The sequence below is a fragment of the Indicator indicator genome, chromosome 17 (assembly GCF_027791375.1).
Source record: "Indicator indicator isolate 239-I01 chromosome 17, UM_Iind_1.1, whole genome shotgun sequence".
Classification (NCBI taxonomy): Eukaryota; Metazoa; Chordata; class Aves; order Piciformes; family Indicatoridae; genus Indicator; species Indicator indicator.
In genome coordinates this window covers 10,495,735-10,507,184 of record NC_072026.1, presented here as the reverse complement: position 1 = coordinate 10,507,184, position 11,450 = coordinate 10,495,735, and the positions used below count along the sequence as shown (strand labels likewise).

The following is an 11,450-nucleotide window of genomic DNA, read 5'->3' as shown; positions in this document are numbered from 1 at the left end:
CGGAACCCGAGCCGCACCCCGCTTCTCTGTCGCCGCTTGTCCCAGCCCCTTCCGCCTCTTCCGCAGCCGCCATCGTCGGGACGCCAGGCATCTCCTCGCCATGGTGAGACTATCGGCAACCATCCGCTGCCATGCCGCGAGACCGCGAGGTTTTTTGCCGCCGCTGCCTGGCTTGGGATGCCCGGGAGGCAGACCGCGGGGTGGAGCGGCCGCGGCGGAGCGGGAGAACCCCAGGGGCAGCTTTCCGTTCCCTGGTTGGCTGAGGCCCTGCGGCTCACCGCGCGGGGCGGCGGGGCTGATGCCGGAGCCTTGCTCTGCGGGGCCTCCCTCCTTCTCTGGTGCGGCTGAGCTCCCCCGAGAGGGCTGGCCCGGGCCCGGCTGTGAGCCGGGACTGTGTGGGGGCTGCCGTGTAGGTCTAATGGCTGCTCTCTCTTCTAGTCGTCCCACAAGACCTTCAAGATCAAACGCTTCCTTGCTAAGAAGCAGAAGCAGAACCGGCCAATCCCACAATGGATTCGCATGAAAACGGGCAATAAGATCAGGTAATGAGGCCGGCTATTGCTCTCCTGAGGAGATGCAGCGGCACAGGCTCTAAGTCAGGCCGCCCGTGGGGTATGCAGGCAGATGCTGATTGTGTAAAAGCATTTGTGCAAGCAGAAGCGCGGCCGCGAGTGCCACACAAGCATGCTAGTGGAGACAGACCAGCAGATACTGTCAGCTGGTTGTGTTCCCCTGAGGTAATGTAGGGCTCCCGTGGTTGCTTTTATAGCAGTTCATATCTTTCCAATGTTCTGCAAGTATGCACAGCATGTTGAAACTGAATGCACCGGGATAATTAATACCAGAATTTGTACCCTGGTAGCTTGTCTGCTTCAGACGTTCACCATCTCTACACCTTTGCCCTGTCTCATAGCTGCCCGTCTGGGTCCCTGCCGTTGTGAGGAACTGCGTGTGGCTCTTCTGAGATACAGAAGGCTGCGTTGTAAGAGAGAAATGGTCTTTTTCGGTATATGGGAGATAAAATGGGTAGTATGAGATCTGTGGTGTATGACTGCAGATTTCATTTGCAGCAGTTCCTTTTTGTTTGCCCCAAGTGTTTGATTTCAAGCATCGTATTTAGGAAAACACAGTTGGAGAATAGTGCAGAATGCCAGATGCATGTGAGGGCGTGCTGAAGATTGTGTGTTTCTGAGCCTTCTGGTTTCAGAGTGTCAGCCAGCATACTTCGGGTCACTCACGCTGTACAGCTAGCTTTTTATCTCATGTGCTTCCCTGTTTAGATGACTTAAGGGAATAGGATTTTTTTCCCCAGATCCCTTTTTGTCCTAAGTAGAGCAAAGAGTGACAGTAGCAGTGGTTGGCTTGGGCAGTGAAAGGGCACAGAATTGTCAGTTTTTGTTCCTGTACTTGTGTGGCTCCAGCTGTATCCTTGTCTTCTGGATACCAGCTTACAGACAAGTTCTGTTGTAGTTAAATCACAGTACTATGGAATACTTTACCATGGAGCAAAATCATGACTTTCTATCTTGGGGCACTTCAGTCTTTCTGTTATCAGTGATATCCAAAGTGTGCTAAAGCAGGCTGCAATTGCAGTGCTTCATTCTGTGGGAGTACTGCCATTTTCCTGCTGAGAGAAACCCTGTTAATGCTGGCTTTGGTTTTACCCCTACAGTGGTGAAACTGTGTTATTAACATGGACAAGAAGATAACTCATAAATGCTTCTCTGGAAAAGGGCCTTTTCCATATGCTGCTCTACTTTCATGCATTGACCAAAAGTGATGCTTCTTGTGTTAGACTATGCACTACATTCTAGACTTAGTTTTTATTGTCACTGGGGAATCAATATGACATCACAGGTTTTATCTTCAGAAGAAGAGGTAGGATGTTCACCCCCCAGTGCTAATGTGACTTGTAGGCATCTTTATCTCTTTGGGTATTAGGTTCAGTGGTAGTAACGTGCTGTTTGGTTAGTGAACGAAGAAAGTAGAGATAGAAATTGTAAAAAATGAGTACAGAGCTGGTTATTGTCGATGGTTTCTAGACTGAAAGCAAGATTTCAGCTCTTCAGTGCTGAGCTAATTCAGGTATTTCAGTCCACATGGATCTTCAAATGTGTGCGTGCACTTTGCTAATTTACACTGCTTCTGTCTTAGGTACAACTCCAAAAGGAGACACTGGAGAAGGACCAAGCTGGGCTTGTAAAAAAGACTGTCCCCTGGGAACTCTAATAACACTTGTCTTTCTGCATCAGATGGATCCACCCCCTATGCTGTTGGGCAACACCCAAGTGATTCCTTACGTAGTGCTGGACTGCAGTCCCCAGTGTTCTGGGGTTTCTATAAGCTAGTCTGGGATATCGATGTTAAAATCTTGGAAGCAATTTGCGTCTGAAACATGGAGACTGTGTTCTATTAGTGTTCTTTTTTCAGGCACCATCACAAGTATTGACAGTGTACAGGCTTACTAATAAATATGAACCTGAATGGCTTGGTTGAAGTTATTTCATGCATGTGGGAAACCTTGCTATGAATATCATGTCACTTGGTGTGATGAGAAACCTTATCAGCTCTTTTCAGACAGGCTGTGTCTTCCTTTTTACTTACTATAAACCTTTAAGAGCAAAGTATACTGATTTTTTTTTTTTCTTTAAGAAAAGGTTAAGAACTGATTTTTTGAGAAGTTAATTTGAAGACTTATAATAGATGTAAATAATAAGTCTTTTAGGGGCGCATTTGAAAACAGACCACATTATGATCCACAGACCACTGCGGCTACAGTAACTGTTGGGTGTTGGTCTCTTACTAGTCCAGAGAAGACTGGATTTCATTTCTGGTAGATTTATGAAATGTTACTAAGTAAGCATCATTGTCAGAACTTGCTAAAGGTGCATCCGTATAGCTGTTGAGTGCATTTCTATGGGTCTGGGAAGCAAAGCACACTGAAAATGCTCTTCTAGGGTAAGGTGGTTTCCTATTGGAGATGTGCTATGCTAGGTGAGGGGAATCCAGGCTAACAAAAGCTTTTGCCTAAACTAAGGCAAAAGCACTAGACTCTGTTATGTGATGCTTACACAGGGGATGCATGTGCTCCTTACGGCTAGCTTCTGTGACAGCTGCACATTCTCTACTCCACCATTGCCTCCCATGTGGTCCTTGAACATCCAAGGTAGACCAGTTAGTAAAGCATAGCTAGGCCATTAACCTTTTTAAGTTCTTACAAGAGCATGTTTGAACTGTCAGTGTTGAACAGTGCTAATGATAGTACTAGGCAAATGCTATCATGTTCCATGCATAAATACTATAAAATACTGTCCCAGGGAGCAAGAATGTGGAACTGAAAATTCTATCAGGGATCTGTATATGCCAAGACAATCCATTCTGCACCTGAGCAACAGGGTTGCCCCTAGACACCCACCTGCACTAGCTGCAGGTGGCTCCTTGTGAGCCTCATACCTACGGTCAGCTGAGGATGGCAACTTCTGGCCCCTGCTGTCAGGTAGGATGTGAGGCAGGGTGGCCCTAGAGTCTAGGATTAAGGTCGTGGCTGGGGTGTAGGTACAGTGGGATAACCAGATGAATGGATGGTTCACTTGGGAAAGAATACAAGACAGGCAGCAGATTTATCTCCTATAAAATGCGGTGCTGTAGACAGTACCTCATGTTTGCATGTTCCCTAGAATATGGAATAACCTGAGTTTTGGCTGGAGCTCTCTTGGCTTGATAAGTTGGTCTTGATGCAAGCCACAAGTGTAACTTAAAACATTCTCAGCAGAAGAGTAGTAACTCAAGAGTTGGCAGCTATGTAAGAAACTTAAGAGGAAAGAAAGGATTAAACCACTCAGCAGCTGGCAGTCCAGATCCAGGGAGCTGGCCTCTGCTGGGGCTGGTGAATCATCACCTGTTTGCTACAGGGAAGTGGAGGAGGAGGCTGTGGCTTGTCACCAAGTCCTGCATGGCTGCTGCTGCTTTCCCTTCTGCAGTGCAGACCTGGGACAGATACTCTGGTCAGCAGGAAATGACTGAAGCAAGCCTGTTCTCAGATGTGGCTGCAGCAAAACCCATCCTAATACTGAAGGCTGTGAAGGTGCTGTGTTCTGGGTTCAGCCTACTGTGGTTGGCTCAGTTCCTTGGTAGCAGCTTCCTGAGGAAGCTTCAGGCTGCCACACCTACTGTGTTGCTGCTTTTCATGTTGCAGGTAAATAGATTTATCTCCTTCAGGTTACAGTTTGTAGCAAATAGAGCTGTGCAGCAGCAGCATATGTTAAGCACACTTTAAATGCATAACAAATACACACCTCAAGAGGTCGTGACAATCTCTCCTTCCTGAGGTGTGTTGGAGGTTTCTGCAAGCACGGGAGAGCAGGGCTATGTTTTTTGCCAACTTCAGGATAATTCAGAGGTGCCTTCTAGCTGCTTTTCTTGTCTGGTAACAGTCTAGTTTCCACTTCGTTATGAGGGGGAAGCACTAAATCACTGCAAACACGAAAGTAGCAAACAGCATTGCTGTTGAAATGTTTCAAGACAGGCTCACATGCTGCAAACACTTTTTACCCCAATGGTTTTTAAATCTCTTCTGTGCTCTGCTCTTTGAAGCAACTGTTCAGGAAATAACAGCACTGCTGAAGATCAAAGATCAGCCCTGAGCCTTGCAAACTGCCTCCTGCCTTTCCCCATCACTGCTGGCAGGCAAAGCTGCTCCAGACTTCCTTTTAATTGTGTCTATGAGGGCCTGGCTGAGGAGGAAAAGAGTAATTTTACGGACTTGAGAATGGAGAGAGAGTTTTCTCTATAGCATTTGTGCAAAGCTTTCCTGAGCTTGAGCAATCTGTTTATTAGATAGTCTGCCTGTTACTATCATTACTCTGCTGTTTTTATTATCTGGAAGCAGCTCCTACCAAAGAGCTGCTTTGTAAACAACCTCTTGTATTCTTTTTACCGCATTCAACCGAATCTGCTTTTCAAATTGGACGTTAAGAGATAGCTTAAAGTAAATTGAGTACAAATTGGGTTAGTACAAATTGGGCAACAAGGCTGGTGAGGTGCTTGGAGTACATGACCTACAAGGAGCATCTGAGGGAGCTGGGGCTGTTCAGTCTAGAGAAGAGGCTGAGGGCAGACCTCATGCTCTCTACAGGTACCTGAAAGGAAATTGGAGCGAGGAGGGGGCAGCCTCTTCTCTTTGATGACAAGTGATAAGGCTGGAGGAAATGGTTACAAGTTGTGCTGGGAGGGGTTTAGTCTGGATGTTAGGAAATATTTCTTCACAGAGGGTTATCAAACATTGGAATGGTCTTCCCAGGGCAGTGGTGGAGTCATCATCTCTGGGGGTGTTCAAGTGGCATGTGGACCTTGCACATAGTTAAGTGTTGACCCTTTAGTGCTGGGTCAAGGGTTAGACTGGATGGTCTTTGAGGTCTCTTCCAACCAGATATATTTTGTGATTCTGTGAAAATCAGTCTTCTGCAGAATCTTAACTAACACAAATACATTTGGGGTTGAATGATTTCTGTTCCTGTGGCAGCACTCTTTGCCCTCTCCTTGCTTTGCTTCGTGGAGGTCTCGTAGGCCTTGATGAGTATGCTATAACACCCCACCAGAGAAGCAGGGCTCTGGTCTTGCTCCCTACTAAGTGCCTGCCTAACTTGCCTAAGAGCAGAATACAGCTTTGAACCTGCAACCAAGTAGGGCAGAAAGCTGCCTCCAGAGGGGTTTGGTTAGCTGTCAAGGGGAGGCAAGTACTAAAAATCAGTCAGTCATATTAAGTGTGGCATTTGCCAATTAAATTTTATTTTAAAATAGAACGCTGAAGTCCTTCAAAGTGCAACACAAGTTCCCCTTTTGCTGGGAACCCCTGTCCATGGCAGCCTAAGACACAGCCCTGCTAGGGATGGGGCCTGGATCAGAGGAGGCAGTAGGGGCACAGAAGGTTTCCTGGTAGATTGTGACTAAGCTGCAGGTACAAATGTCAAGGAAACAGCTCCTTAAAGGAAATTCTCACTAACTCCATTGTTTACTCTGTGCCTTAGAGGAAGATGTAAGAGCGATCCTGCGTCCTGTCCTTGACAGCACGCTGCTGCACAAGGGTGACAGAGGTCAAAAGTACTTCAGCAGTTGTGCTCCCTCATCTCATCAACAGCATTTTGGTTATCAGAACTGAAGATCACACATTTTAACATCAGTGCTTTTCATGGAGTTTCTGCTGGTATGACTAGACCAGGAGCCAGCCTGCTGTCCTGTGGCATGGATATGGCCAGAGAAGTTCTGGAATGAGCTATGTTGCCTTAGTCTTTAATCTATTAAAGCATTGCAAAACTATTGTAGATTAGGCACTAAATCCATTACAAGTGTGGTTTTTAAGCCTCAGTTGCTGACCGTGGTGAATAAAAATATGTCCAGACACATCTGTATGTCCATTCAATCACTTGGACTGGACACTATACAGCCACTGGATCACTATCAGCTCATCTGGAGGCTGTTCTCCCATGTAGTGTAAGGCAGACTGGGTTATTCTGGTGTCCAAACAGCATTTCAGAGCCCAATCTGAATATAAACAGGGTTTGTTCAGGGGCTGTGAAAGCCACAGGCTCCAGTTTCCCTGAGGGAGCTACTCCTGTATCTTTTCTGCATCAAGGAGGAAATTCACACGCACAGTCAGGCCAGAGATGATCTTGAGTCTCTTGGTCACCTCTGCAGATTCCCAGAAAGGCAGCTGGAGAGAAACCATGGCTCCCTTCTGAAGCAAGGTGTCTTCTGCAAGAGCTGCCACTGATGTGGAACAGAAAATTCCCCAATTGCCTTCTGAGTCACTTCTCAAATGGGACTGCTATTTAAGGGAGTAGAAACGGTCTCATGCTAATGAAAAAGGGGAAGGGGCAGTTGTTTTTCTGAAGATGTTGTGAAGCAACCCTGGCCCTTCAGAATGTGAAAAGTGAGTCAAAATCAGCTGGGCAGAGCTCCATTTGGTGAACAAAATACAAACAGGCAAGCTGAGGTTTTGCCTTTCTTTTGCAGAAGTATCAGCACATCCATGCAGCGTTACGCTGCTGTGGAATATTTCACAAGAGTTTCATTTTTTGAGCATGACCTCAGTAGCAACAAAGGTAATCTGTCAGCCTGCCTACCTTTTTCCCTGTTTTGAGTAATGAATTATCTTCCCAGAATTGCTCCTGGACTCCAGTCTCCATGGGAGCTGCGACATGCCACCCCACTGGATATCACTCCTGCCTCCTCCGCTCTGCCCACCATCCCCTGTGGGGCTGAGCAGCTCAGGGGGGGCTATCAGGGGGCCTTGTCTTGCACTCTGAAAGATTTCTCTGCACCTGACCTCTGGCAAACCAGGCACTCCAGCTCTTGCTTTACTGAGAAACAGCATTGTCTGCCATAAACAAACAGCAACCCAGAGGAGGTGCTCAGGGAACTGGAAAGTGCTTGCAGCTTGGTGACACAGCCTGCTTGGCTGTGCCTGCTCTCCCTGACAGCAGAGAAGCATACACTAAAAAGTGTTGGGGTGGGGAGGGTGGGTTGGTTGCTTCTCCATCGTCAGTCCATTGTCAAGCCTTTGGCATCTCAGAGTACAGCACTGACCCTTGCTAAACTCCCAGTCCCCCACAGACTCTTCTAGATGCTCTTCAGTGCTGCTTTGTGGGGAAACGGGCCAGGGGAGCTTCAGCGAAGAAAGCATATACCTGTCTGACGAGGGCCCGCATGCTCGACAGGCTCCAGGAGCGGGAGTGCTGGGCTCTCCCCTCAGCCCCAGAGTTCACACAGTCCTGCCCTGTCCTGGCCTCACTGGATGACTTACAGTTGTTGTTGTTGTTGTGAGTGCACAGCTCGACCAAGTCATCCTCCAAGGCCCCTGCCAGCTCCTTCAGCTCCCTGGAGGTGTCTGCTCCCAGGTACTGCCAAGCCTTGCGCCCATTGTGGTCCCTGCGGCTGGTGTCTGCCCCGTAAGCTCCCACCAGCACTTTGATGAGCATCTCATGTCCTTGCATGGCAGCCAGGTGCAAGGGGGTGAGCCCGCCACTGGCTGTGGGGATGTTCACGTTGACTGGATAGCCCTTCTTCCGAGCATGGGAGATGACCTTGACAAAGCTCTCATAGTGGCCGTGTTTGGCGAGCCAGTGGAGAGCAGTGAAGCCTGTCACAAAGTCTTTCCTGGTCAGCAGGCTAGGATCCAGGTCCAGCAGCCTCATGATGTTGTCTGCATCACCCTGGGCCACCGTCAACAGCCACTCGTGTTCCAGGGGATCCAGGGCAAGGGGCAGCACCTCAGGGCTCTGCTCAGGCTTCTGCTCTTGCTGTGGCCCTGCAAGTAGACTGCTGCCATTGGATGTCTTCTGAGCAGTGGCAAACCTCTTGATGCTGCCAGGGCTATTGCTCTGCAGGAGGATTTCCTTCAGCTCCTTCCTCCGGGTACTGCTGAAGCCAATGGAGAGCCTACCGGCAGTCCTACCCCAGCTTCCCAGGCTGTGGCTGCCCCAGCTGACACTCTTGCTGGTGTCCATCCTCTGCAGTGAATGGAAACGCTCCCTGCTCCCCATAGCAGCCGGCCAGAGGTGAGAGCTGCGGGCTAGGCTTGCCGCTCGGGGCTGGGTAGCTTCCAGGGAGGTGAATGTCTGGGCAATGCCAGCTGCCCTCTGCTCTGCTGAGCCCCACTCCTGCTCCTGCCGGGCCATGGCAGTGTTCCTGCACGGACAGCTGCCCGCTCCCCGCCACCACGCAGCTCGCACTCCCCAGCTCTCACCCCACGCTTCCTGCCTCAGTGACTGGCAAAAGAGGAACTGACTTTGCATGGCGGGAGGGCACGCCAGGCATGGCGGCAGATCTGTGGCGCTGCTGCACTGCTGGGGTGGTGCAGCTGACCTTTGGTCACGCAGAGTTTGTTGCTGGGTGTTAGGCACAGCCACAGTCACGGCTGTCTGCCCCACTGGGCCCTGCTCACATGCCATGTCACAGAGGCAGAGCGGGTGGGCAGGTGGGGGGTTCAGGGACCATGTGGATCTGCTGAAGTGTGGGGTCCTGGGCAGCCCAATGCTGGTGTTATAGAAGAAATTTGATTAACTGTATTCTTCTCTAAATAGTCTCATTTAGCTTTAGTGGATGAGCATTTGCAGCTGAAGTAGCTGAAGCCTTAGGCCATGAGAGGCGACCATGTGTAAACTTGTGATCGAACTAATGCTGCTGACAAAGAGCTCACTGAATTCAGCAGGTATGAGCAGAATGAAGATAAGGACCAAGGAGACAATTCCAAAAGAGAGAAGTAACTTCAGAAGGCGGTAACTTCAGCCCAGCAACAATGAAGACCAGTCAGAAATCAAGAGAGCACTGACCAGACTTCAGTGACTGGACTTGAGGTTAGACTTGGGGATGGGCTGATAGGTTGAACTGAGAGGTGTCAGTTGGGATAGGAAACCCTGTTCAAAGGCACCCAGCTCACGCTGTAACCAAGGAACTAATAAAGACTAATTAGAAACCTTCACTCAGTCTTAGCATTCTCAGCAAGACCCTGTTACAATGGCCATCGTACATAATCTGTAACACTAGTGCTGGGGGGACTGCTTCTTGTCCTACTGGTACCCCAAAGCCCAAGTGCTTGGCTGAGGCACCTGCTGTACAACCCCTTCCTGCTCCAACTGCCCTCCACCATTACAATGCTTCTCTGTGATGCCATGCTCAAGCAGGCTCTTGTTACTTGAGCAAGGGGCTGCTTTCCTAGTGCCCGGTGGGTCTCCATGCTGTCATAAAGACCCAGCACAAGGCAGTGGTTTCTGTCCTTTGACACCCAGTGTTTCATCCCAGTGGTATTTTGGCCTTCTTTTCTTACTGTGTTTCACTTCCCAGCAAGGCTGCATGCCCAGTGTTGTTGGCAGCTACAGCCACCAGCAGTTTGTACCCTGACTCTGTTAGGAACCAGGACAAATTCCACTGCCTTAAAAGCCCCTAGTCCTCCCAAGGCCTTTCTTATCCATAGCATGGCTTATCCCAGACATCCATAGCATGGCTGACCTGTCACCGAGTGGTTTTATGGCTTGTCAGGCAGCTAAGACCAATGCCAGCCCCTTCAACACTTTTTCTTTACCTTGCCTAAGTTTTAGCTCTCCTCCAACATGCCTCAGATTGGTCATCAGCCCATTTTGCTTTTCTCCAACCACTTGGACCAGTTTTTCTGGGGTGCACGGGGTGCTGGCATTATCCCATACATCCCACATGATTGGTAGTGAAAACATAATTATCTGCTTTCTCCCTTTCTGGCACTGCCTGGTTTTGTCACTGGCTGTTAGTGGCTTCTGCAGACTCAGAGGAGCAGAGAACTCAACCCACATGGCCATTTAAAACACTTGTTGGAATGAAACAAGATGCTGCTTTAGGGCAATGAGTGCACTGTCAGTGCAAAGCAAAGAATCCATTTAGGGCCACCCTGGTCATGCCTGCATTAAGGACTGGTCACACTGGCAAGCTCTGACCAGGCTAAAAATTAGGTGCCAACTTTTGGGGGCTTTACTCGGGGGCACCAGGGGCTGGGAAAGTTATTCGCTTTGGCTAAGGGCCAAATTTCCTCTGTCTCAGCCTTTGTTTGATGCTTGTGCTGGCATCAAATGAAAGGAAATCCAGGTGGCTGCAGCTACATCCTCAAAGCAGCAGATTGGCTTACCCATGCCCTGCCTGCCAGCCCAGGGAGCTGAGTTGGCAGAGAAGGACAGGTAAAAGGGCTGAACTGGTTGAGAAAATCCACACAGCCACCATCAGTTGGGTTCCTGAGTGTGAACTATACCAATGGCCCATTCCCTCGGAGATGTGCAAATCACATGGGCATTTTATTTTAAATAACAAGTGTTTTACTACGGCTGGGAGGCCTCAGACCCTTATACCCAAACCATAAGCCCTAGCCCAACCTCAGAGCTGCACAGCTCTTCCTCTGCAAGAGCCGGAGCTCTGGCGCTGGCTCTGGCTCTGGCCATGCGCGCAGCCCGCTTTATCGGAGGGGCCACCACCCAGGCGGGCTGGGTGCCCCCGGGCCTGCCCTGACGAGTTGGTGCGGGAGAACCCATCACGGTGCTGGGAGCACGCAGGGGCCGAGAAAGGCCACGGACGGCGGGCAGGGAGCCTTGGGGCTGCTGGCTCGCGAACCCAAACCTCCCACACCGCTGCCCCGAGTCCCTCAGCCCGCCGCGCCCCGCCACACTGCGGCCGCGGCTCCGCCCGCAGCCTGGACTACACCATCGCTGTCAACCGCGGCGGGGGGACACACCGGCAGCCCAGAGCCTCTCGCAGCGGGGCGGCGGGACCGAGAAGGGCGGAAGGGCGGCGGGGCCGGGCGGGGCCAGGGAGCGACGACGCGAGGCCCGCGAGGCTGGGCGGGGCCGAGGGAGCGACGGGTCTCCCCCCGAGCGGAGTTGCGGTGGGCGCGCCCGGAGCCGCCCGCCTGGCCGGGGCGGGCTCTGTGGCGGGCT

At 50.4% G+C, this 11,450-nt stretch overlaps 2 protein-coding genes and 1 non-coding gene across 3 annotated transcripts; 2 read left to right on the top strand and 1 right to left on the bottom strand.

Annotated features, from left to right (window-relative positions):
• The first annotated feature begins 57 nt into the window (after positions 1-57).
• Positions 58-2,482, top strand: RPL39 (ribosomal protein L39). The gene is made up of 3 exons (XM_054388670.1): positions 58-103; positions 439-542; positions 2,155-2,482. Exons 1-3 carry the CDS (start codon positions 101-103, stop codon positions 2,201-2,203), a joined length of 156 nt encoding a protein of 51 aa, XP_054244645.1. The 5' UTR covers positions 58-100; the 3' UTR covers positions 2,204-2,482.
• On the top strand, positions 1,574-1,703 carry LOC128972782 (small nucleolar RNA SNORA69). The gene has a single exon (XR_008489279.1). It is a non-coding gene; the product is annotated as a small nucleolar RNA SNORA69 (small nucleolar RNA).
• A 5,146-nt stretch (positions 2,483-7,628) lies between the features above and the next one.
• Positions 7,629-8,675, bottom strand: SOWAHD (sosondowah ankyrin repeat domain family member D). Its single transcript, XM_054388859.1, has one exon. The coding sequence runs from the start codon at positions 8,673-8,675 to the stop codon at positions 7,629-7,631; it is 1,047 nt and encodes a 348-aa protein (XP_054244834.1).
• Between the last annotated feature and the right edge of the window lie 2,775 nt (positions 8,676-11,450).